General features: G+C 31.3%; 1 protein-coding gene across 2 annotated transcripts; it reads left to right on the forward strand.

Moving 5' to 3' along the window:
• The first annotated feature begins 1,122 nt into the window (after nt 1–1,122).
• LOC103576137 (uncharacterized) lies at nt 1,123–24,927 on the forward strand. 2 transcript variants are annotated; one of them, XM_008556194.3, is made up of 4 exons: nt 1,123–3,309; nt 3,388–3,952; nt 22,636–23,017; nt 23,099–24,927. In XM_008556194.3, exons 1-4 carry the CDS (start codon nt 2,169–2,171, stop codon nt 23,225–23,227), a joined length of 2,217 nt encoding a protein of 738 aa, XP_008554416.1. In that variant the 5' UTR covers nt 1,123–2,168; the 3' UTR covers nt 23,228–24,927. The 2 variants fall into 2 exon arrangements, with proteins under 2 accessions (XP_008554416.1, XP_008554414.1); XM_008556192.3 differs by having other exon boundaries at nt 1,123–1,928; nt 2,113–3,952.
• The last annotated feature ends 75 nt before the right edge of the window (nt 24,928–25,002 follow it).

Consider the following 25,002-nt stretch of genomic DNA (forward strand, 5'->3'; position numbering starts at 1 on the left):
CTCAAATTTTCAGAGAATTTTCTTTCGAATATATTTTTGTAGGGTATAAAATTCTCTATAAAAAAGTCTTGTACAATTTTTTTCTAAAGTAAGTGATTTGCGAGTAAAATGAAAAAAACCATGTAATTTGCATGTTAATTAAATGGGAAAATTGCAAATTCATTTAGCGAGTACTTAAAATTAAAATTAAGAGCTCATCTTTGGTGAGAATTTTTTTCCACATGTTTAGAACATCATTCTGTCGATAGACCAGAAAAAAAAATAGTCGTTTCAAACGAGGCACCCTAATATAGATATACACTTAACATGGAGGAAATCATTTTTTTTTTAATCAGGATAACACCTTTCGTAGAAAATGCAATGCTATTCACCCTATTGGATCCGAATCACGGTAAATTACGGTGATTACTATAATTTACGGTAAATATGGCAATTTACCGTGAATTACAGCATTTTGCCGTAATTTACGGTAAAATGACACAGTTCGCCGTCAATTACGGTAAAACGCCGTATCTCGCTGTAAATTACGGCTAAATAACGTATTTTACCATAAATTTTGGTAATTCTGCCGGATATCGTAAATTACGGTTAATTGTGGTAATTACCGTAATCAACCGTAATTCGGATCCGCTAGGGCAATCATACAAATACTTTATCAGAAAGATACTTCGACCCAGGAGATCTTGTCGTGGAGAGATTTTGTCTACTCAAAAATGCAGAGCTGGAAAATTGAACTAAATTTAATTTGAACAAATCCAATCTTTTTTCCCGAGATTTTAAATTAATTTTAGTTGTGACGTATACTTAAAGTGGTTTTTTGCTTTATAAGAGATATGTAAAAACGTGTCGAATTATTATTTTTTAATACCACTGAAATTCGTTTTAATACCATTTATAAAAATGCAAACGGGTCAACAACGATTTAGTTTAAATTTAAGCTAATCAGATAATTACATAAACAATTTTAAATTCAACTCGAAATATTATATTTGAGTCACTGAGTAGATTATTAGAAATATGTATAAAAAATAACCTTGACAGGCCCTGTATCTGTTTATCATGTGGAGAATAGAGTACGACTCGAGTGAACTTGAAAAATAACGGGCCTCACAGTCAGTAACAAGTAATTCATTCAGCTGATCATATGTGTTGGTATTTTCCAACCATAATGGCTGCCGTGATCCATGCGCAGTATCGATCATATTTTAGTTGATTTCTAACTTGAGTGCCGTTGCACATATTCGAACATGTTTGTACTATTAATTTGGTTGCAGCAGTGGCAGGTTTGCTACTTAATTTGGCTTGTAAAAAAATCCAGTTATTTTTCAAATTCATTACGTTTAATGAAATAGACAAAGCGTTGAATGTGTATGTTGTTTTTAAGAGGCTATCAGTTTAAACTTTTCATTTTAGTGATGTTTTATGTGCAAGTTTAATGTGTAGATGAAAATGAAAAAGGAAATTGAACATATATTTCAGTATAATTGTCTAATTTATAATTAAATGGATTAACTTAATTATCATATGTCGGTGAAAGCAGTTTACAGTAAGTTGAATATAGTGACAGTACCAAGTGCAATGACTGAAAAATTTAATTATTGAGCTAAATAAAGCAATTTGGATAGAGTGACTATAAATGTTTTTTAATGTTAATAAAATTTCAAATATAAATTATTTTGCAAATCGAAGCCTCACAAGTGAATAAAACTATTTAATTGACAGTTAAATATCGTAAAATGAAAATACCTAAAGTGATTCAACAATTGTTTTTCCAATATGTTTTTATTTAATGTTTTTGATGAGTTCATTAGAGAAATGTATTTCGAAGTTGAGAAACACATGCTACTACCATTATAAACTAGTGAGATAATCTACTACTAAAATAAATGGGTGAAAACAGGGTTGTTCATTGTTTTTTTAGGAATTTGGTAAATAATAAACTACCATAAAATATAATAGTTCTGTTTTCATAAATTCGAAGATTTGTTTTTACACTGTTAAGAAAAAGCTAACATATGTGATAAGTGTAAAAATTCTAAATTTTGAATTTAAAAGCTTTTCCCGACTTTTAAAATATTGAATGACATCTTTTCAAAAACATTTTAATTTTAGAATCTAATCAACTAACGTGCATTTAATTATAATTTTTGTGCCAAGTAGTGACGAAAATGACAGTAGAAATTACAGAATTATCTTGGTATTCCAAACTATATAACTATCTAAAAAATCGTAACCGTATCGAACCTGAAAAAGTAAAATTACCTGATTGTGATTTTTTTATTGTAGGACCTCGACGTATACTTCGAGTATTAAGGCCAGTTCAAAAAAGTAGCGAATTTTATGATTTATCTGCGGATAAATTGGAATCTATTAATGAAAACTTCATTTCAAAGTGGATAGAAAAACCTCATTCATCTAATAACTGCAGATGTTCATTTCGCCAATCTTTTGGTCTCAATAAAACTAAAATAGATGTAGTTTCTACTGAGATCAATTACACTAGGGCTAATTTTCGAGAACATGAAGTAAGAGGACCAAATATTAATGAATCAGAAAACAAAGACATAGTAAATGTGAATTGTCTTGAAAAACCGATGACATCAGAGCCGACAAGTAAAATTATTGAGAAAATCTGTAAAATTACAAAAAAAAGTTACTTGGAGAGCCATCAAAAAGATGTTCCTACAGTCAGAAATGAAATTGTTAAAGATTTAGAACAATATATTGATATAATACTGAAAGATGTTCTTGACCATACAATGAAAGGCATGAGTGGTGCTGATCAAACGATTTCTAGTGAAAAATATCTTAATAATGAGAATGAATATATTTGTACAAGATCGGGTGATACAATAACTAATGATAAGTCAATAATTAGTCCTTTGGACATAAGATTTGAATTTCCTGTTGATAACTACAGGAGTGAATATTGTGTTACAGATATTGATAATTCTGAGCCTTATAGTTATGTAAATCAAGCATTTATTTCATCTGTAAATGAACCCCATAGATTTGATTTCGATTTGAGAAAACCAATCAACGATAAAAATCTTGATATAATAGATTGTACGGATTCTGGCGTTAATAGTGTTGAAACAATGGAATTTTCAATTGAATCAGATTTTAGTCTTGAAAAATCATTAATGCATCTAATAGAAAATAAATTTAGTCAAACGCAGATGTTGTCAAGTCTAGATGATAAAAATACTACGAGCCTTACTGAAGAACATAAAAAAAATACAGATACCATAAAACATGACCAACAAGTTGCAGCAATTCAAAATGAAAATAAAAATGACACCTCTGTAGGTAAAGAAATCGTAGAATGTAAAATTAATTCAATTGTTGAAATCGATGAAAAATTATATTCTGATTTAACTTCATTAGTTGCCGAAAATAAAATCGATGAAATGAGATCAGTTGTAGACAATAATTATTTTGAAGTGCCATTAAGAGAAAATCCAATCGAAAAAGTAAGTTCAATAGCCCTTTTATATGAAAAAGTTACTGCTAAATTCGGGAATACTAGTAAAAATAGTGACAATAAAAAAAAAAGTAAAATATTAAATGATGGAAGTAAAAAAAAATTAAAAGTGAAAATTATAGAAACGGAAAATTATAAGACAATAAATAAGGGTTCGAAAGATGCTGCTGAGAGTCACAAGAAGTCAGTGACAGCGTCAGATATCATTCAAAGAATTCGAAAACCCATAATTGTATTTCTCCATGGATTCGGATCATCTGCAGAAATTTTCAGAAATCAACTTCAATTTTTTTCAAATATGGGTTATCCTTGCATTGCTCCCGATATGTTAGGTCATGGTATGAGTTCCGCTCCAGATAGAATGCGTGATTATCATTTCCAGAAATTATTTAACGACTTAGAAAAAATTCTTCATCACTATGTTTTCAAACCTGGACAAAAATGTATTTTAGTAGCTCACAACTACGGGTAATAATACATTTCATTAATTTTAATCATACAACTATTTTAACAGCATTTTTTAGGATATATTGTTTTATTATCAAGTTTGTTCTAGTTAATTTTAGAAAGTATTCATTTTTAAGTCGATTTTTTAGAAAAAATTAGCTACATCATGACAAAACTTAATTATACTACCATGATAATGTTGATGTGTTTTATTAACAGACGCGTATCAATTGACATTTATAATCTTTTATTTGATATTTTTTATCATTCAGACTTTTCATATGGACTTTTTGCACAGAAATTTAGATACCGACAATTTTCGTAATTTTATTTTTCCAATGTAGCAATTTAAGGGACTTAAAACTGTTCTTGTATCTTTTTTATGTAAAAATTGACATATCTAATAATATGTATATCCATACTTTTCTAAGTGGATTTCTATAGATTCCCTTACAATCTGATATGGATTTCTTTGGTAAGGTTTAGTTCGAATTTCGGAAGGCCACTAAGAATTTTAAATATTAGCTATAAGCATAAAAAAAATTTTCATCTTCCCGCAAAGTAAACTGAAAATTAAAAAAAAAAAGTAAGTTATTTGTTTCGGACTGATTTTCAAAAACCGAGTTTTGAACAGATCCCAACGTTTTGAGGTGCTAGGATATTACCCTGACTATTTTTGAAAGGATATCCGAGTGTATGTATGTGTGGTATGTACGTACGTATGTAAATATTCTATAACTTTTGAACGCCCCTTGCGGCTGTAAGGATATAATCTTATTCCTCCGTACAAAAGAACTCGACCATGGTCGATTGCAATCCTCCTTATACGGCTTATCAGGTAAATGAGCAACTGGGTTCCGAAATAATTAGTACATAATTCTTTTTATAATAATATTATTTTATTGATTTAATTAATGTTCTGATTATTTGGGAAACGTAGACGACTGAAATATATGGATATTAGAATGGGTCAAAAAAATCAACTATTTTTTTGTTTACAAGTGCCACGAACAAATGGGTTGCTAGACAACTTAAAAAAATTCTCACCAAATGTGAACTCTTAATTTTAATAGGAAGATCCTCCGCATCGCACTTTTTTACTTTTTTCTCAGTTCAATAGAAAAAAATACATACCTCATCATTAATTGATTGTACAAAAAAATGTTCAAGAAGAATTTTGTAGGAAATTGAGTGCTCTACAAAAAAGGTATCTTATAATTTTTCCGTAAACCTCACCATTGAAATGATATTGTCGATTAAAGTTTAATCATTTTAAGACAAATTTCATTATTGTTTATGAATTTTATAACTCGACAATAACTGACTATTATAAAATGTGCAATACAAATTTTTGTAAGAAATTAATCGCTCTATAAAAATGGTATCTTATGTTTTGTCAATTAAATTAAGCGTTCAAAAGATATTCATCATCAAACTTTAATGTGTACTAATTTTAAGAGTTTTTGATAAGATACAGGAAAATTTCAATTCAATTTATGAATTTCATACAAATTTCATTTTTCGTCATTAATATAAGTAGTATTAAACTTTTATTTTTAAAATTTTTGAAAATTTTTTTTTCAATAATTCTAAACATTTTATTTTTAATTATTAGAAATCACGATTATGTTGTTTTTTTTTTCTTTCGATATTGTCTTCAAAACGGCTTTAAAAATTTTTCCACTATAGTTAGATATTGTCCTAGGAAAAATTTCTTCTGTAGAGAATTTTTGTTTGGTATTTCATATCTTATTGCAAGTTGTTAAAGTGCATCGAAAAAATTACCCTACTTTTAAAAAAAACTTGATGAAAATTTATAACTCAGTCTAAAATTGAAATAAAAAACTTTTCTATAATCAATTGGACATTTTTTTTCTCCAAAACTAAAATGCATCATAATATATATGTAATGAAAACTTTGCTTTTTTTATCAACAAATAATTAACTAAGCGATAAATAATGCACAGTTTATTGTTTTAAATGTAGACTAAGATACTTACACATAAAAGAAAACTTGATAAATATTTTGAAGTTTCTCAACTGATGAAAACTAAAATTCGTATAAATGTTCTCAAAACTTATGAATTACATAGAAATTTTTTTGATTATCTTATCAAAAACTCTTAAAATTAGTACACATTAAAGTTTGATGATGAATATCTTTTGAACGCTTAATTTAATTGACAAAACATAAGATACCATTTTTATAGAGCGATTAATTTCCTACAAAAATTTGTATTGCACATTTTATAATAGTCAGTTATTGTCGAGTTATAAAATTCATAAACAATAATGAAATTTGTCTTAAAATGATTAAACTTTAATCGACAATATCATTTCAATGGTGAGGTTTACGGAAAAAATATAAGATACCTTTTTTGTAGAGCACTCAATTTCCTACAAAATTCTTCTTGAACATTTTTTTGTACAATCAATTAATGATGAGGTATGTATTTTTTTCTATTGAACTGAGAAAAAAGTAAAAAAGTGCGATGCGGAGGATCTCCCTATTAAAATTAAGAGCTCATATTTGGTGAGAATTTTTTTAAGGTGTCTAGCAACCCATTTTTCGATCGCATTTGTAAAAAAAAAATTGTTGATTTTTTTGACCCACCCTAATATATAATCAGATCTGAAAATTGGCGAGATCTGATCATATATAATCATACATGATTATGATTATATATAATCATACACGGAAAAAATAAACTATAAAAATTAAGAATGTGAAGTAATATAATGATAAAGTAATCAGTAAATACTATCACTCTAAATAGTAATTTTTTCATTTATGATTAAAACGCGAATAATTACAGAATAAGTAGGAAAATTTATTATCTATGCAAAAAAAATTACTATTTGAACTTTAAAAATTGTAACTGATACATAGAAAATAGACGACATGTATTACAAAATTTACTATTTGAATGTTAAAATTCTCCATATTGACAACCGGGTTCCGAGTTATAATTTCAAATAGTAAATTTTAGAGTTTTTTTTCCGTGTTCATAATTATATATAATCATCCATGAACGAATATAGTCATTTATAAAATCTCATTTAAAATTTCCATAAATCATTAATTACGTAATTTAATTAGGATTCATTGTCTTCATTAATAAAATGTCAGTTGAGGAGGTTCGACCGAAACTAGTGAGAAAAAGTAGTGTTTGAATTTTTTTGTTTGCTAAATTCTCCTAATAGTTATAAAAATTTATTATTTCAATTTATAATAACGTAACGAATTCATACATTGATATTTAATATTTATTTAATTAAAGACGGTAGTAAAATTACTGGATTATGTTTGACTCATATGATATAATAAAAAGATTTGGCAACAGCGCGTTCTAACTTTTTAAACATCGATATTCAAATTAAAGCAGGAAAAATTTATTTCTAATGTTGTCTCTCTTTTTAATGTATTTTTATCTTTGTTTTTTCTTTCAGCTGCTTCCGTGACATTGCCAAACCCTCAATAATATGTATCTCTGTCGATAAACAAGATTAAATTAATTATCATTTGATCAAGTAGACTCGAAGATATTTGCGAATTACGAAAAAAAAATTTTTTTTTTTTTTAGTTTTTTATTGATTTTTCAGAAACAAGTTGAACGATCGATTCCAAAATGGAACCAGCTCTAAAACTCAACCAAACGCGTCGACCACCACCTTAACCATCTCAATCGGTTAATTTATTCGAGAGATATCGTTGGAGAAAGAAATAGTAAAGAACGTTTTTTTTTCGAATATCATCGAAATAATTGGATCGTTAATTGTAAGTTATAATCATCTCTAGAATTCAATAAAACGCGTCTATTGCCACAAAAACAACCTCATTCGATTAAGTTATGCAAAAGATATTTTTGGAGGAAGAAATGGATAAAAACAGTTTTATTTGAATACGGTAAAGGACTTTTGTAATAAAAAAAATAATTCTGTAATAATTGTGTGAATGGTCCATAATTTTTAACTAATTAACCGATTTGCATCGTGAAGGTGGCAATCGAAAGGGTTTTCAAGAACTTTCTTGAAAATTTCAGATCATTTGATCAAGTAGACTCGAAAATATTTGCGAATTACGGAAAAAAACAATTTTTTTTTTTTGATTTTTTTATTGATTTCTTAGAACCAAGTTAAACGATCGACTTCAAAATCTAATCAGCTCTAGAACTTAATGAAATGCGTCGATTGCCGCCTTAGCTATCTCAATCTGTCAAGGAACTCAAAACCAGCGGGAAGTTTTGGGGCTGGCCCGCGGGGTCAACTGATAGATAGATTTTTTCTAAAGAACTAAACGGTGGATCATATTCAAATTTTGAGAATACATAGATAAAGTAGTGGAGAGGTGCTGCAGTTGTAACAAAAAATTTTATTTTTTCGATAACACTGAGTTACCGAGCCATTTTTAATAGGGGATCTACAATTCTTTCAAAGAATTTAAAAAAAAAAAAATTTGTTTCAATTACTGGATTTTTTCGCAAGTTATCGTGTCTACGGGTTTCATACTTGACGGACAGGAAATTTTTTTAAACTATTTTGATGTTTTTTCGGTTTTTATTGAACTAAATAAATTTTTACAAAGTATGGAATTAATCTCCATTAAATTATCTTCAAAATGGTGTGTAACTTATCTTAATTCCGTAAATCAACAAAGGTATCATAATTCAAATAGTTGCCGAAGTTAGGCGAAAAAAATTTTTCGATGGTAAAGCACTCTCTGATGCTTCGCATCATGAGTCGTGCAAAAATCAATTTATTTAACTAAAGTCAGGGGCCAAGTTGGCGGCGCGCGTGGGCTGCAATTGTAACACAGTGCAGGGGTAATTGTAACATGGAACGGAATAGATATTTTTCACCAAATTGCTTTTATTATTCAGTCTCAATACATACAGTTATACTTAATTAACTCTTAAAGTCAAGTATTTAAACTTAAAGTAGCACTTATATTTGTATCTTTAATATAAATTATTAACCCTTCGTCGGTCGCGTAATGAACGTGACGCCGCCTTTTTTAATATTTCATTTTTTTTCTCAAAATTGCTTGAATTAGTAACTTTGAAAAAAATTTAATTCCTTCTTTGAACTATTTAAAAAATTTTAACGCTATTTACAAGCATAAAAACACTTGGAAAATATTTTTAAATTTTAATATTCGAGACCGAGTATGAAAAAGTGGCGCTCCACCGCCCGGTGCGAGTAAATGCCCAAGTCCTTTTCAAACTGCGCTGTTGCCAAGTTTCTTTACCGCCACTATTTTAGTCTGTTTTACCACATGTGGAATAGGTATATAACTATTGAAGTGAAGTGATTTTCAGGTTAATTTTTGCTTTCATTATTCTATTTAAAATTTAATTGTTATTTAATATTAATAATTATATTTAAATACAATAAATGTTAACAATTTTCTCAGTAAAAAAAAAAAATTATTCCGGATAAACGTATAAAATTCGCAGTTTGAGATTTGGCAACAGCGCGTTCAACTTAACACGGCGGCGCGACGGTCACCATGCGACCTAACTCGGCTGGAAAATGCACGCGACCGACGAAGGGTTAAACATTTATAAATATTAAAACTACATGATCTCAGAGTAGATTTGTGGCGCATCTAGTTTGCACAGATCCCATACATGACTCTGAATGTTACAATTGCTATTTGTTCAAGTGTTATAATTGACCCTCACGCAGAATTGTTAGTAAAATTTAATTACAATAACAAAAATCAGTAAATTGATATAAAATTCGATTATACAATACTCTTGATGACCCTTAAAGTATGAATTCAAGTCTCACATCATAACATTAGAAAAAAAATTTGTTATTAAAAAAATTGTGACGCGTACTAAAAAAAGTTTTCACGCGTATTTTCAACAATTTTCAATATTTTAATATCGGAACAAGATTACTAACTGAAACTTTGATCTAATCAATAATTTACTATTTTGAACAAGTTAAAAGAAGAATAATAATAATTTTTAGTTTTTTTAATAGTTTTTCATTGAGTGTTTCAACTGTCCCTTGTTACAACTACAGCACCTCTCCCCTACTTCTCTACATGTATACTAAGTTTCAAATCTTACAGTTGGAAAATCTTTTTTACATTAGATTCGGTCGAACCTCCTTAAATTTAAATTGAAAAAAAAAAAAAAAAAAAAAAAAAAATACTAACGGTTCACTATTATTTTACTAAGGGGTCACCCGTCTAAATGATTTCCCACGTCAATGCTGTTTAACTCTGGTTTTCGCTGGTTTGTAGTCTGATCCTCTAGTCTCTTATACACTTATAATAATGAAAAAGTCATGACATTACTTAAATCGAATAATCAAATTGATACATCGTACGTAAATAATGTACCTAAAGATAAATTTGGTTTTGTACATAAATTACAATAGAATTCTTTAGATAAATATAATCAAATCTTTTTATCTATAATCTTATAGATATCCATATATAAATCGATATCGATTTATACTTTTAAATTGCTGCCGAAATCTTTGAACATTTTTTAAGCAATGGGGATTTAAGTTTGATTGGTAGTTAACAACCCTCGCGGTTTTCATGATACAATTTAAACACTGTATCAAAAGAGAATAAACGTGGTCGATAGTAAGTAGTTATACCGTATTTATATGGTATATTTGTGATATTTTATAACAGTATTCCCACAAAGCTTATACTGTGTTCATACGGCATTTCTCCCGTATTAATAAGTTATTTCTACCGTAATAATACGGTACTTCTACTGTATCAAAACGGCATTTCAGTGATATTAATACATCATTCCAATTATGTGAATACGGCATTCGTACTGAAATAATACTGCATTTCTACCGTAATAACATGACATTAGTACCGTAATAATACATCATTTCTACTGAATTAATAATACGGAATTTCTAAGGAGTTCACACGACAATTCTATTGATTTAATAAAGTGTTTATACGGAATTTATCCAGTACAGGGTAAAAAATTATATATAATTTTTAATGATAAATGGCCCTATACAAATATATAAATGTATACATTGTAACATGATGGAAAATTCGACATCGACTCGTGGTTTGAATTTATTTCAAATAAGAAATAGTTACCGGATGAGCAAATTTTAGTGACATCTAGAATCGAAAATTTCGACTTCGACCGACTAATTGATCCAACCCATGGATCGTGATGGGAGATCCGGACTAGACGCCGTACTGAACGGTCACGTTTTACGATTCGAGAAATTCGACCCGACCAAACGAACAATTTTGATTACGACTCTTGAACAACGTGAATTTTGTTCTATAAGAACAATCCGAGTGATTAACGAACAATTCATTGCGATAAGTAAATTTTTTTTTACAAATAACCGCCGTCGTGAACAAGCGAATAAGCCGAAGCCTCGGCACGAGGACTGATCAAGTGTACGACCGATTGATTTGGTTTTATGAACAAGTGCAACGCGATTTGTGGAAATAATAATTAAATTAATGATTGATTGTACGTCCTAACTGTATGATAGTGAAATTTCACGCGTTACCGAAATAAAATATTATTTTATATTTTATTTTATTCCAATTGAGCAATTCCGAGAATTACGGATTATCTCCTCCTCATTCGTTGCGGCAGCCGAGTCTTGCCATGTAAAAGACTCTGACGTCACCGGTCGAGTATTTCGTTAAGAACTACGTCGAGTGTGTTGATGAAATAAACGACGAGTTTTTTTTTTCTTTCGACAATTGACTGTTATTTTTTTTGCAAAACTGACTGTTTCCGATCAACTACGTTTTGTTGTACTTTGGTTTATATCGAGTCAAGCCGACAACGGCATTTATTATGTTTGTGTAACCGACAATTTGTGTGAAACCGATCAGTTATTTTGTCTATTGAATATACGATTAATTTGTTTAATTCTGATCACTTATTTTATCGTAATTTTAACTGCCTGACCTTTCCCCGATCCACCACCCTGAGCCGAATTTTTTTTTGTTTTGATAATTATTTATTTGGTGATTATAAAATCACCTGGCGCCCAACTTTAAAATTTTGAACAAGGTTGTCAAATAGTAAGTGTACTCGGACTTCACTCCGGTAGATCCCCGGTGGTGAAAAACCCGTTATATATTTTGGCGCCCAACGTGGGGCCCGAAAGGTCAGAAGGCACGGATCTACACGAGATTACGATCGCCATTTCGAACAAGCCGTTTACGACCCGACTTATTTGATCAACTTCGTCAAGAGATTCCTGTCACCACCAGTGACTCATCCGACCAATCTGAATGTGACATTGAAGATCATTCGATCAATGGAACAACTACCGGTATCAACTGATCAGAGCAACCGAATAACGCATCAACGACCGATACTGATCACAGCACAGGTGATCAACCGAACGGGAACGACGCCAATTGCTTCACCGACACCGCCCAATCGAACAAGCTCGACCAGTACTGGCATGGAGGCCATGATAGCACAACATGCTAGCCTATCCGCTGAGCGAACACTTCTTGAAGCCACCGAACGAGAGATGACCCGACAAATTGAAGCCCTCCGTCTCCGAGAGGAAGCGGCCGCTGCTGCATTGCGCAAGCAGGGAGCTCAAACGCCGAGTTCGGTAGGAGACGACTCTGATTACGAGTGGATCAACGACTTGACATCGATGCAGGTACACGAGTTCCTGCGGACCCTAAATGCTAGTGCATTGGGAACCGAACAATTACGCCGGGGTCGACTATATCGTGCGCTTCGAAGGAAACGATACCCCGACACACCCTGGACAATCGAGGACCAAAAACCGCTCGCCCATACGGTTCTGCCTGCATACGACTGCAGTATGCAGTGTTTAACGCGCTCCACTGTGGTAACCACCGTTCAAGTGACCACAGCATCGACTACGACTATGACCAGTACCTCACCTGGCTTACTAAGGATCTATACGAACCCCGAGAACCGATTACCGCCTTGTACAGTGACAGTGAGACCAATCATGAGTACAGCGCTATCGGTATGCCAAGCTAGGCCCATACCGAGCCCTCGACGATTAATTCCGAAGAACAACACCGAACCAGCAGTGACTACGACCGGGAACAATTATACACAACATTCACCGAACAAACTGAATAGAGCGAAGAACGAATCGAGAAGAAACGACACCGATTCGAGCAGTGGGTACTCATCTAGTAGTTCAACCCGAACAACGACACCGACAACATCGCCGAAACCGACATCGAGTACCTCGCCGAAAACGAGACCGATAAAATCGCCAGAAAGGGCACCGACATCGATTATACCACCGAGAATGACACAGCCACCGATTATATCGGCGAAGCCGACAACTATGAGATCGCCGAAACGGATATTGAAAACATCGCCGAGGACGACACGGACATCGAGTATATCGTCAAAGACTGCCTCGACAAGTCGACAAACCGATTTAACGCTGACAATCGATTTGAAGCTACGTGGTAAATGCTTCAACTGTCGACAAGCAGGTCATGGCCACCATGACTGCCCGAAGCCACGCCGATCTGGATATTGCTGGTCCTGTGGTGCCGAAAACGGCCCAAACCCGACCTGCAGGACTTGCAACCGATATTGGTCAAGGTCAAGGAATAACCAGGCCAAGCAACGACCACCAATCAATCGACTACCGCTGAACAACGCCGCAAAACGACCGATTAGATCAAGTAAACAGGTTACGAGGTTCAACCTGATGAAGATGCCGAACAACGACAACAAACAACGACCATCGATCGATCGACGACTGCCGAACAACAAACCGGACCGATCGAACGACCAAACCGAACAACGACAACGAAGAACAACCGCCAATCTACTCGATCAAACCGACCAAAAACGTCGAAACCCCGAGTCAATGTCTGGGGGGAGGTTTTGTAACATGATGGAAAATTCGACATCGACTCGTGGTTTGAATTTATTTCAAATAAGAAATAGTTACCGGATGAGCAAATTTTAGTGACATCTAGAATCGAAAATTTCGACTTCGACCGACTAATTGATCCAACCCATGGATCGTGATGGGAGATCCGGACTAGACGCCGTACTGAACGGTCACGTTTTACGATTCGAGAAATTCGACCCGACCAAACGAACAATTTTGATTACGACTCTTGAACAACGTGAATTTTGTTCTATAAGAACAATCCGAGTGATTAACGAACAATTCATTGCGATAAGTAAATTTTTTTTTACAAATAACCGCCGTCGTGAACAAGCGAATAAGCCGAAGCCTCGGCACGAGGACTGATCAAGTGTACGACCGATTGATTTGGTTTTATGAACAAGTGCAACGCGATTTGTGGAAATAATAATTAAATTAATGATTGATTGTACGTCCTAACTGTATGATAGTGAAATTTCACGCGTTACCGAAATAAAATATTATTTTATATTTTATTTTATTCCAATCGAGCAATTCCGAGAATTACGGATTATCTCCTCCTCATTCGTTGCGGCAGCCGAGTCTTGCCATGTAAAAGACTCTGACGTCACCGGTCGAGTATTTCGTTAAGAACTACGTCGAGTGTGTTGATGAAATAAACGACGAGTTTTTTTTTTCTTTCGACAATTGACTGTTATTTTTTTTGCAAAACTGACTGTTTCCGATCAACTACGTTTTGTTGTACTTTGGTTTATATCGAGTCAAGCCGACAACGGCATTTATTATGTTTGTGTAACCGACAATTTGTGTGAAACCGATCAGTTATTTTGTCTATTGAATATACGATTAATTTGTTTAATTCTGATCACTTATTTTATCGTAATTTTAACTGCCTGACCTTTCCCCGATCCACCACCCTGAGCCGAATTTTTTTTTGTTTTGATAATTATTTATTTGGTGATTATAAAATCACCTGGCGCCCAACTTTAAAATTTTGAACAAGGTTGTCAAATAGTAAGTGTACTCGGACTTCACTCCGGTAGATCCCCGGTGGTGAAAAACCCGTTATAACATAAATATATTACTTTACAGTGTATTATGTCACTCGTATATTTTAATCACATAGTAGAGACCCGCTAGACTTTTGATTAAAATATATTTTTTTTTTAAGTTCAAATTTAAATTCAGAGATAAATCATTCATGGAAAATTTAATAATAAACCTTTTGGTCATTATGTATTATAGGATATACTACATGACCACCAAATAGGTACTTATCATTCTGTTAAATGACGGAGGAGTACCCGGGTCACAATTGTCTCCAAGTTGGGAATGAGATTTCTGAAATAAATGTCTTACCAGGGACACTACAAGGGGTTGGGCGCGATCTCGAGGCGAGTACCGAACTATTCTCGCTGCTGCTGCCTAGCACCGGTGACTTCCCTCTCTTTCATATATATTTCACCCAAGAAATTTTTTTGAGCAACTTTTTTTTCTTCGTTGGAGCAAACGAAAATTCTTACGTTAAACGAGTAGTACTTATTCCAAGAAATTTTATTTTTTTTAAACAAAAAAATGCAATATTGCTATAATAACCTGATATGGCTTTTTTCAAAAAAATTTCTCTTATATTAAGGTAGTTCCGGCATGAAACCACTTTTCGACAGATTCAGCTGAAATTTTTTTTCATAGGTTTGGAATAGCTTTATTTATGAATTCTTGAAATTTCATAATTTTTGACCATTTAGATCGCGAGATATTTGAAGACAAAGTTCGTGATTTTGAGAATCATGTCCCATTTAAAGTATGTAAAACGTCCAGTCCCTCCAACTATTTTTTATTATATTAAAAAATTCTCTGGACAGAATTGGAAAAAAAAGTAGGAGAGTGTTGAAAAATGTTTTTAGAATAAGTTAAAAAAATAAAAGGAGCTCCTCACCGTTTTGTTATCGAGATATAATAATTAAAAAAAATAATTTTCGATCCATTTCCAACCTACTCACATAACAAATTATAATGATCTGGCAACGTCGTGCGCAACGCTCTCTGAAATAGTGTAGAATAAAAAGCGGGAAATTCACATCTTTCACGGATTTCGTAAAATTCAGCTGTGTAACTAAAATATTAAAATCACTATTTAAAGTAGTTATAAATAAAAAATCGATTAAATAAGTAAATAATTATGATACTGTTTTTCTTTTAAACTTATATATATTTTATAAAAAAATTAACATAAAGTAAGGACATAAGACTTTAATAACGGTATAAATATTTAAATATATTTGAATAAAATGTAACATAAGTTACGTAACGTTAAAATAAACTGGGTCATTTATAAATAAATAACTTAGTTCACTCAATTTTGGTTTTAAAAAATTAATAAGTTTGTTAATTGCCTTTATTTTTAATTTTAGATGACTCTATATTTTTTCTTTTGCCTTTTTCATATCAGCATTAAAAGTCAATTTTTTAAATGAATTTTCATTTTTTAAAATTGATTTTTGTGCCGTAATTTCTTGGGCATCCTATTAATTAAATAATAGATACTATTATTAGAAAGCGCATTACTATTTGTTTATACTGAGACCGTAAACAAAAATAAATAAACACTCAGACCCGTGAAAAATGAATCATGCATGGCCGTATATGGTTCATACATGAGCATATAAGGAAATACATATTCTTTATATAAAAAATTTGAGCTGACTATTACAATTACTTATAAACAGGATGCTGTAGCGTAAAAAAAATAGGAAAATTTTTTTGATATCAATAAAAGCATATTGATGATCATATTTTGCTTTTTCGAAAGTGATTACATTCTTTCAATCTTACGTAGCACAACTAAACTTCGTTGTAACTGTCGGTTGCATAGCCTAGTCGTCAAAGCGTCAGTCTCTCGAACGGAAGATTTCGGATTCGAATCCTACTGAAGCGGGTGGGGTCATTAGTAAGTTTAGCGTTTTTTCTCTGAATTAAAAATTTCCAATTCGATTAGGAATTCAATTATTTGCATATCTAATAATCTCTGCGTCAACAGAATAATTAAAAAAAAAAAATTTTCTTTTAATTGAGTTAAAATTTCTATACATAGTCATATCAAGTCATATATGGCTGTATCAAGCTATGTATGGTCATACATGGCCATGTATGGTCATATATGGCCATGTATGATACATTTTTCGCGGGTATAATCAATACATCTGACTCATCGGGATCTGTGTGATAGACATCCAACCATTTATATGTTTACTCACAATGTGTCATATCTGACTCCAAAATTAATCTATAATAATAAAAGTTTCAAAATATTAATAAAAATATGTCTGCTGGATCGCTCGAAAATCTATTTATACTAATGTTTTCGAGCTCTTAGAGCTTGAAAACAGCGGGAAGTTCAGGGGCTGGCCCGCAGGGCCAACCGATGCCCAGATTTTTTTACTCTCTCCCACAAGTAAAATTTCTTATAAACTTGATGTAAAATAGCAGCTTTAATTTTACTTCAAATTTATACGTTCCCTACTAGCCATTTTAGCTTGAAATTGATAATAATTTGACAATTGAAATTACCGAAATTTTCTGCTCAAATTTCCTGACAAAAGTTAAAAAGAAAAATTTGCGGTTAATTTTTCTTCAATTAAGAGATAAATTTTTTTACTTGACAAAAACCCTAAAAAAAAGTTTCTTCAATTTTTCGTCGAATGTCCGTCAACTTTGGGCTTTTCCGTTTTTGACGATATTTTGTATACAACTTTTGAAGTGAATTCGCATCCTAATCTGGGTAGTAAATATAGTCAAATTATATAGTAAGTTATATATAATTTGTCGCCAAAAACGGAAAAGCCCAAAGTTGACGAAAAATTCACGGAAACTTTGCGTATAAGAGAGCTAAAAACTTAAACTGAAATTTTTTATATATACTGGACGCCATCGAGATGTCAAAAGTTTCATTTCAATTTCTGAGCTGAAACTTTGGTTTTCTGAGCATTTTGCCTGCAAATTGTCGTCAATTTGAATATTTAAGCAGAAATCTACTTCCAGGATCAGCCCTTTTCCAAAGTTCCCATAGAATCCCTTTAAATAGTGGGCGGTTTTTGACTTCTTTGAGTGGATGCTATGGGAACTTTTGGATAGGGCTGATCCTAGAAGTAGATTTCTGCTTAAATATTTAAATTGACGACAATTTGCAGGCAACTTTCTGTTAATTTTTTTAGTATGTTGCACTTGAATTGCAGTCAGAAAACGCAGCAATAGAAGTTGACGTATATTTGTCGTCAATATTTTTTGTCACATCCGTAAATACGTTAATGTTTATCATGGAGTGTAATATAAATTATTTTGCTTATTTTTTAACTATATTGATGTTATATATGGGGCATTCCACGCCAAATCGGACGGTTTTAAGAATTTTAATTTTTAATTTCTGTTATTTTTTTATATTTTTTAGTACTCATCACAAAACTCATCCTCCTAAATTTTGAGATTTTTTTTATCATTGGTTCAAAAGATATGAAATTTTCAAAAAAACCGCTCTTTTCATGGATTTTTGCTTATAACTTTTTGAAAAATATTTTAAATAAAAAAACTCAAGGAATAAAAGTTTCGTTATTCCATGTACTTTTAGAAAAAAAATACAAATAATTTTTTAGAAAAATTTTTCTACGTTATTTTTGAGTTTTAAAACATTAAAGTCGTTTTCTGAAAATCACGCATATTTTGACTTTCCTGAAAATTTGTGTCAACAAATTACTATCTATCCCACAACTTTTCAGATGGTTCCGGTCGTGAGACCTCCGCGGCTACTATTTTTTTTTCGATTATTGAAAATTAAAAAAATTTTTTTTTCGCTATAAATTATTGTCCGTACCGATTTTTGACACTGTGCACTTGTTTTTCTTACATATTGAAAATTGATTTCGATATTTTTTTATTCTTAGTAGGGATTTAGAAGCAGTAAGCAAAAGTTAATGCTATTTATGAGCAGTTATAATAAATGTTTTGATTTATTAAGAAGCAACTATTTCGAAGCAGAAGAAACATTACATTTGCTATACAATTTAGCCAAGACCATTACAGGAGCTCTAAAATATTATATAATTATTCGATAAAGCAACGGAGCTATATAAACTAAGGACTACTCTATTTCCTAAAACAATCATTAATGTAAAATTTTCAAAAGAACACGGAAATAATTAAAAACGTTTGTAATAGTTTCATCGCTTTTTCGAATAATTATATGATATTTTAGAGCTCCTGTAATGGTCTTGGTTAAATTGTATAGCAAATCTAATGTTTCTTCTGCTTCGAAATAGTTGCTTCTTAATAAATCCAAACATTTATTATAACTGCTCATAAATAGCATTAACTTTTGCTTACTGCTTTTAAATCCCTAATAATAATAAAAAAATATCGAAATCAATTTTTAATAAGTAAGAAAAACAAGTGCACAGTGTTAAAAATCAGTACGGACAATAATTCATGGCGGAAAAAAAATTTTTTTAATTTTCAATAATTGAAAAAAAATAGTAGCCACGGGGGTCCCACGACCGGAACCACCTGAAAAGTTATAGAATATATAGTAGTTTGTTGACAGAAATTTTCAGGAAATTCAAAATATGCATGATTTTCAGAAAACCACTTTAGCGTCTTAAAATTCAAAAATAACACTGAAAAATTTATCTAAAAAATTATTTGTACTTTTTTTCTAAAAGTACATATATTAACGAAACTTTTTTATTCTTTGAGTTTTTTTATTCAAACAAATTTTCAAAAAGTTATAAGCAAAAAACCATAAAAAGAGCGGTTTTTTCGAAAATTTCATATCTTTTGAACCAATGATCAGAAAAATCTCACAATTTAGGAGGATGAGTTTTTTGATGCGTACTAAAAATATCAAAAAATGACGGAAATTGAAAGTTAAAATTCTTGGAACCGTCCGATTTGGCGTGGAATGCCCCATATATATATTAGGGTGGTCTTTAGCAGAGATTTTTTCGAATTTCTTTGCTCCCAGGGGCTCGAATGCTTCCAAATGGATAAAAAAAAAATGCCCTCGAAATTTGAGCTCTTAATATTGGCTTTAAGATAGTCCGCATTCTAACCAAAGTTTCTTATGGAAATAACATGGAAAAAATTTCTTTCGTTCTTTAGGATTTTCTAACTCGGGGACCACTAATTCTTAAATAATGAGACATACATATTTTTATAGCGCATTTAATGCTCTACAAAAAAGATATCTTATGATTTCTCGCTAAGTTAATTGCTTTAAGAGTTATTCGAGCTCAAAAATTAATTTTTATATAAATGTTAATATTATCAAGCATACTTATAAAATAAACTTATGTGTTACGAAATCGACTTATATTTTTAAGTTCTAAGCGTTCCAATTTTCCAAACCTTTGCCAGAACTTTTCAACGTAATCACCATTTAAAAAAAAAAAAAATACAAGTGGCTTATATATAATTTGAACATAGTCTTATTCATATCGCTAAGGTCACTCCAATTTTTGAAACGGTTTGTAATGTGTACAGGTGTTTTAAGCCTAAGTCAGTCTGAATGGTGTAGAGATGGGGATTTCAAGAAGGGTTTACTATTGGTGAGAAGTTTGAAAGCTGTTAATGACATAGCTAAGCGTGCAGTTAACTTAATTAAAGATTACAATTTCATATTAAGTAAGAATCCAGAGCAGCAGCAATTTGTAATTGTTTTTTTACAGAATATAAGCAATATTATGATGACACTCGAAAAAATTTAATCGTTGAAAATAGGAAAATTAATTAATGTTAAGTATTCAAACGGTATCAAATTTCATCTGTACCTTAATTTAGTAATTTTAAATATTGAGAAACTTTCCGTTTTTTAATCGATGAAATATGCGTATTGATAACAGTTACAAAAAAAAATCTGGGCATCGGTTGGCCCTGCAGGCTAGCCTCAAAACTTCCCGCTGTTGTTTACACACATACACACACACACACGCGCACACACTCGAACATCATTCTGAAAATAGTCAGAATAACTTCCTAGGGCCTCAAAACATCAATATCTGAGTTAAAAATTATATTAACATGAATTGATCATAAATAAAATAACTTAAAAAAAAATGTCATATATTTTATAGCACAAATAGATATCTCATAAAAATACTTAATAATATTGACAATTATATAAAAATTAAACTTTGAGCTCGAATAACTTTTGACTCAATAAACTTAGCGAGAAATCACTAGAGATCTTTTTTGTAGAGCGTTAAATTCTCTGTAAAAATATGTATGTTTCATTATTTTAGAATTAACTATCCCCACATTATAAAATTTTGAAGAACGAAAGACATTTTTCCCATGTTATTTCCATGAGAAACTTTGGTTGGAATGCGGACTATCTTAGAGTTAATATTAAGAGACCAAATATTAAGGGATTTTTTTTTATCCATTTGGAAGCATTCGAGCACCTGGGAGCAAAGAAATTCGAAAACATCCCTGCTAAGGACCACCCTACTACTACTAACAGCCAACTTAGCTACAAGTAAACAAAAATCAACGGTTTGATTTTAACGTCAAATTGACTGCAAAAAGTTATTCTGTAATTAGCCGTCCTGAAAATTCTTCTAATTTGCAAACAAATTTTTTAACAAAAGTATAACATTACACTAATTACTTCCACAAAGATATGGGGAGTTTTATGCGTATTTCTTATAGCTATACAAACCACTTCACAAAAAAAAGAAAAATCTCACCAAAAATAGATTCTCTGTCATAAGGTCGCGCTAAGTACATATTTGACATTTATCCCTTTCTGCACAAAACATAATTTTTTTGCAAAAAATACTGAAATCAAAAAACAAAAATACCAAGTGACTGGGATATTGTAAAGAAGATAAAATACATTGTTTTAACATTTACAAAAAATTGGTTATTTGAATGTACTTGGTGTCTGCTAACGCAAAAATATGTATTCTTTAGCGACGCGATACCTTTTAATTATTTTATATTGAGATCATATTTTGAATTGATTTTAGTTCAATTGATTTAATAGCACACACCAAATGCATGCATTCAAATAATTTTTTTTTTTTTGTATATTTTAAAACAATATATTTTATGCAGCATGGGATAAATGTTGAACGTATACTTGGCGCGACTTTGTAATGGAGAATTTATTTTTGTTGGGATATAATTTTATCTAGACATTTATATATAATTTTATATAATTATATAAAAAATTTTTTCCCAGGGCTACTGTAATTTTACAGTAACCCTGCCGTAATTTTACGGTAAAAATTCCATAACTTGCGGTAGTGTTGCGGTGAAATTGCGCTAGTTCTACCGTAACTTATGGTAGTTCTGCTGTAAAATTACGATAGTGTTGCGATAAGATTACGGTAGGGCTATCGTAAGTTACGGTAGACCTACCCTAATACTGCAGTAAACCTACCGTAACATTACATCCGTCGAGGATTGGTGAACTTTATTGATTCTATACTGAAAATTAAATGAAATATAAGTAAAACCTTTTTCCAGAAACTTAATTGGCCAGAAGCAGCATAGAATTAGACACAATTTAGATAATAGCAGACATTAAAATAAATTTATGAAAAATGATTTACGCGTGCTTGCGCCAAACAGGTATTCTAGTAGTAATATAACATTAAGCATAAGTGTAATGAAAATTTCATATTATCTTATCCCTATAAACAATTTACAATCAAATTTTCAAAAAAATTATTCCAACCTTTCTGAAAAGTACTTACTTCAAAATGAAACTGAATAAAAGATGCAAGGAGCAAATAGTTTAGAATTATATATATGATTGATTTCAGGTGTAGTTTTGCAACAGCTTTGGCAAGTAAATACACACATCAAATACATCAGCTAGTTCTTATATCAGGCGGTGGACCGATTCCATTAGTGGCACCAACGAAAGAAGGTGCAGGCCACTGCTGTTTAAGAATAATGTTATCTCCATTATTAATGTGCGGTTTACGCCGAAATATATTATATGCAGCAAGGGGTCGACAGCATCCTTATTGTGGCTCTGAACAAAAAAAACAATGGCCTCCTCATATGAAATATATCTTGAATGGTATGTTATGGCCAGAAGGTGATTATCTTTTTCACAGAAGAATATGTATTCCAACACTACTTATACATGGACTTAAAGACAATGATGTGTCACTTGTACAAGAATGTCAGATGGAGAGAGTAAGTTTTAACTTACAATATTAATGAATAAAAAAAAATTTTTTAAAATGCTTAATTCTTAATAAAAATATTATATTTTAGACAATACTCAAAGCTTATCTTGAAGCTATTCCCATGGCGGGACATATACCTATGATAGATACTCCTGAAGAAATTAATCACATGATAAACTGCTTTATAAATTTGTGGAGTGAAAAGAGAAAGGAGTGACTACAGGAAATAAATTACGTTTAATTTAAATAAGTGGCATTCACTACAGTAATCGGGAAAAAAAGCCCCGCAAAAAATAGACCCGCAGAAAATAGACCCAACAAATCAATTTTTCAGCTGAGTACCGATTTCATGTGGAACGTCATACTCGGCTTTACAATTTGATGGTATCATGTCTTCCAATGTGTATCAATTCACTTATTAATTTTTTTCGTAAGAAAAGAACACTTCCATTGGGTCTAGGGGCAAAATCCGGTGGGAGTTGGGGGGCGGAGCCCCTGGGATGAAAATAGCAAGTTTCATTATTTTGCAAAGATAACAACAGACGCTCCAGTCAAAATTTGAAATGTGGTTTTAGCCTAGATACCCTCAATTCTATTGTTAATAGGCTTGTCGCTCACTGTAGAACTTTAATTTTGATCTCCATGCCTTCAAAGTAGCATTGGGAAGATAAAATTATGTTTCTAAAGTGATTTTAGAACTGTGATTTTATTCTCTATAGTCTAAAATTTTATTTAAGAATATATTTCGTTGGACTTCCAAATTTTTAAACTTTTGTCAGTCGATTGAATTTTTCTAAGCCCAAAATAAAATTGTAAAATTATTTAGGACCTAGAAAATTTTTTAACTCTTTTAAATCCATTCAGTTTTTCCAACTTGAAAACTTTTTTTTTTATTTATGTTTATTTTATCTTGACGGTTTTGAAATTTCAGTTAAATGAATATTTCTGTTACCCAATCGATATTCAAATATTTTCTAAATATTAACTATTTTTAATTCATAATTTAAGTATTTTGCCAAACCCGGGAAAAAATTGTCTGACCTGACCATGTCTGTCTAGTCAGGCATGGTCATTTTTCATGTCCGATCAGGCCTGAAGGCTCATGCCTGTTCATGTCTGATTATTTTTTCCCGGGAAGTTAGAAAAAATGAATGTCTACTTTGATCTAAAGAAACTATTGGCTATACTTTTATGAACCAAAAAATCATTAATCAAACAATTGTGTTAAGGTGAAAACTATAAATATACATTAAATTAAAATACATAGATATCTAAAACAATAACTTAGTCAAAATTTTTATTATTTATTGTTAATATGTTCAAATACAATTAATTTATTGGAGTTCTTAAGTATTATCTGGTACAGCTATAAACATCCGATCACCAATTTCCATTGCAATACAAATTGATTCCAATATTAATTTTTCTTCATCTTTTGCTAGCGTGATTGTTTATTTTTGTTTTATCTCTATACTATAATTTAATATATGAATATTTGTAACGTTATTTATTTAAAAATCCGCAACGATCAGCCATTTTAATCTTATAGTTGATATCCCCTTTGTTCCCCTTATCTATTAACGAATATCCGATAAGAATTTCTTAACTAAAAAGTAGATTTTGGAGGGTATTTTTACATTCCTACCAACAGTAAATTTACCCTACATTTGGTAAATCGAACGAAACTACCAAAGTTAGGTCAGATTTAGTTCTGCTCAATAGATTGCTTTATCGCTCGAATGTGCAGCTTCAATAACCTAATTTAGGATATTGAGGGCAAATCCACATTTCAAATTTTGACTCGGGCGGGAAAAAAAGAATTTCTTCTATTAATTTGTTATTGGTATATGTTCAACATATCACTGTTTTTTTAGGATGAATTTGAGGTTGTTATCGTAAAAATCCGGGTTCGATTTCTAGTTTGTTTCTGATTTTTAAAAACTCTTCTCAAGATGATTTTTACGTTTAATGAGTAAGAAAATATTGTCTTAA

Source organism: Microplitis demolitor, chromosome 2 (genome assembly GCF_026212275.2).
Source record: "Microplitis demolitor isolate Queensland-Clemson2020A chromosome 2, iyMicDemo2.1a, whole genome shotgun sequence".
NCBI lineage: Eukaryota > Metazoa > Arthropoda > Insecta > Hymenoptera > Braconidae > Microplitis > Microplitis demolitor.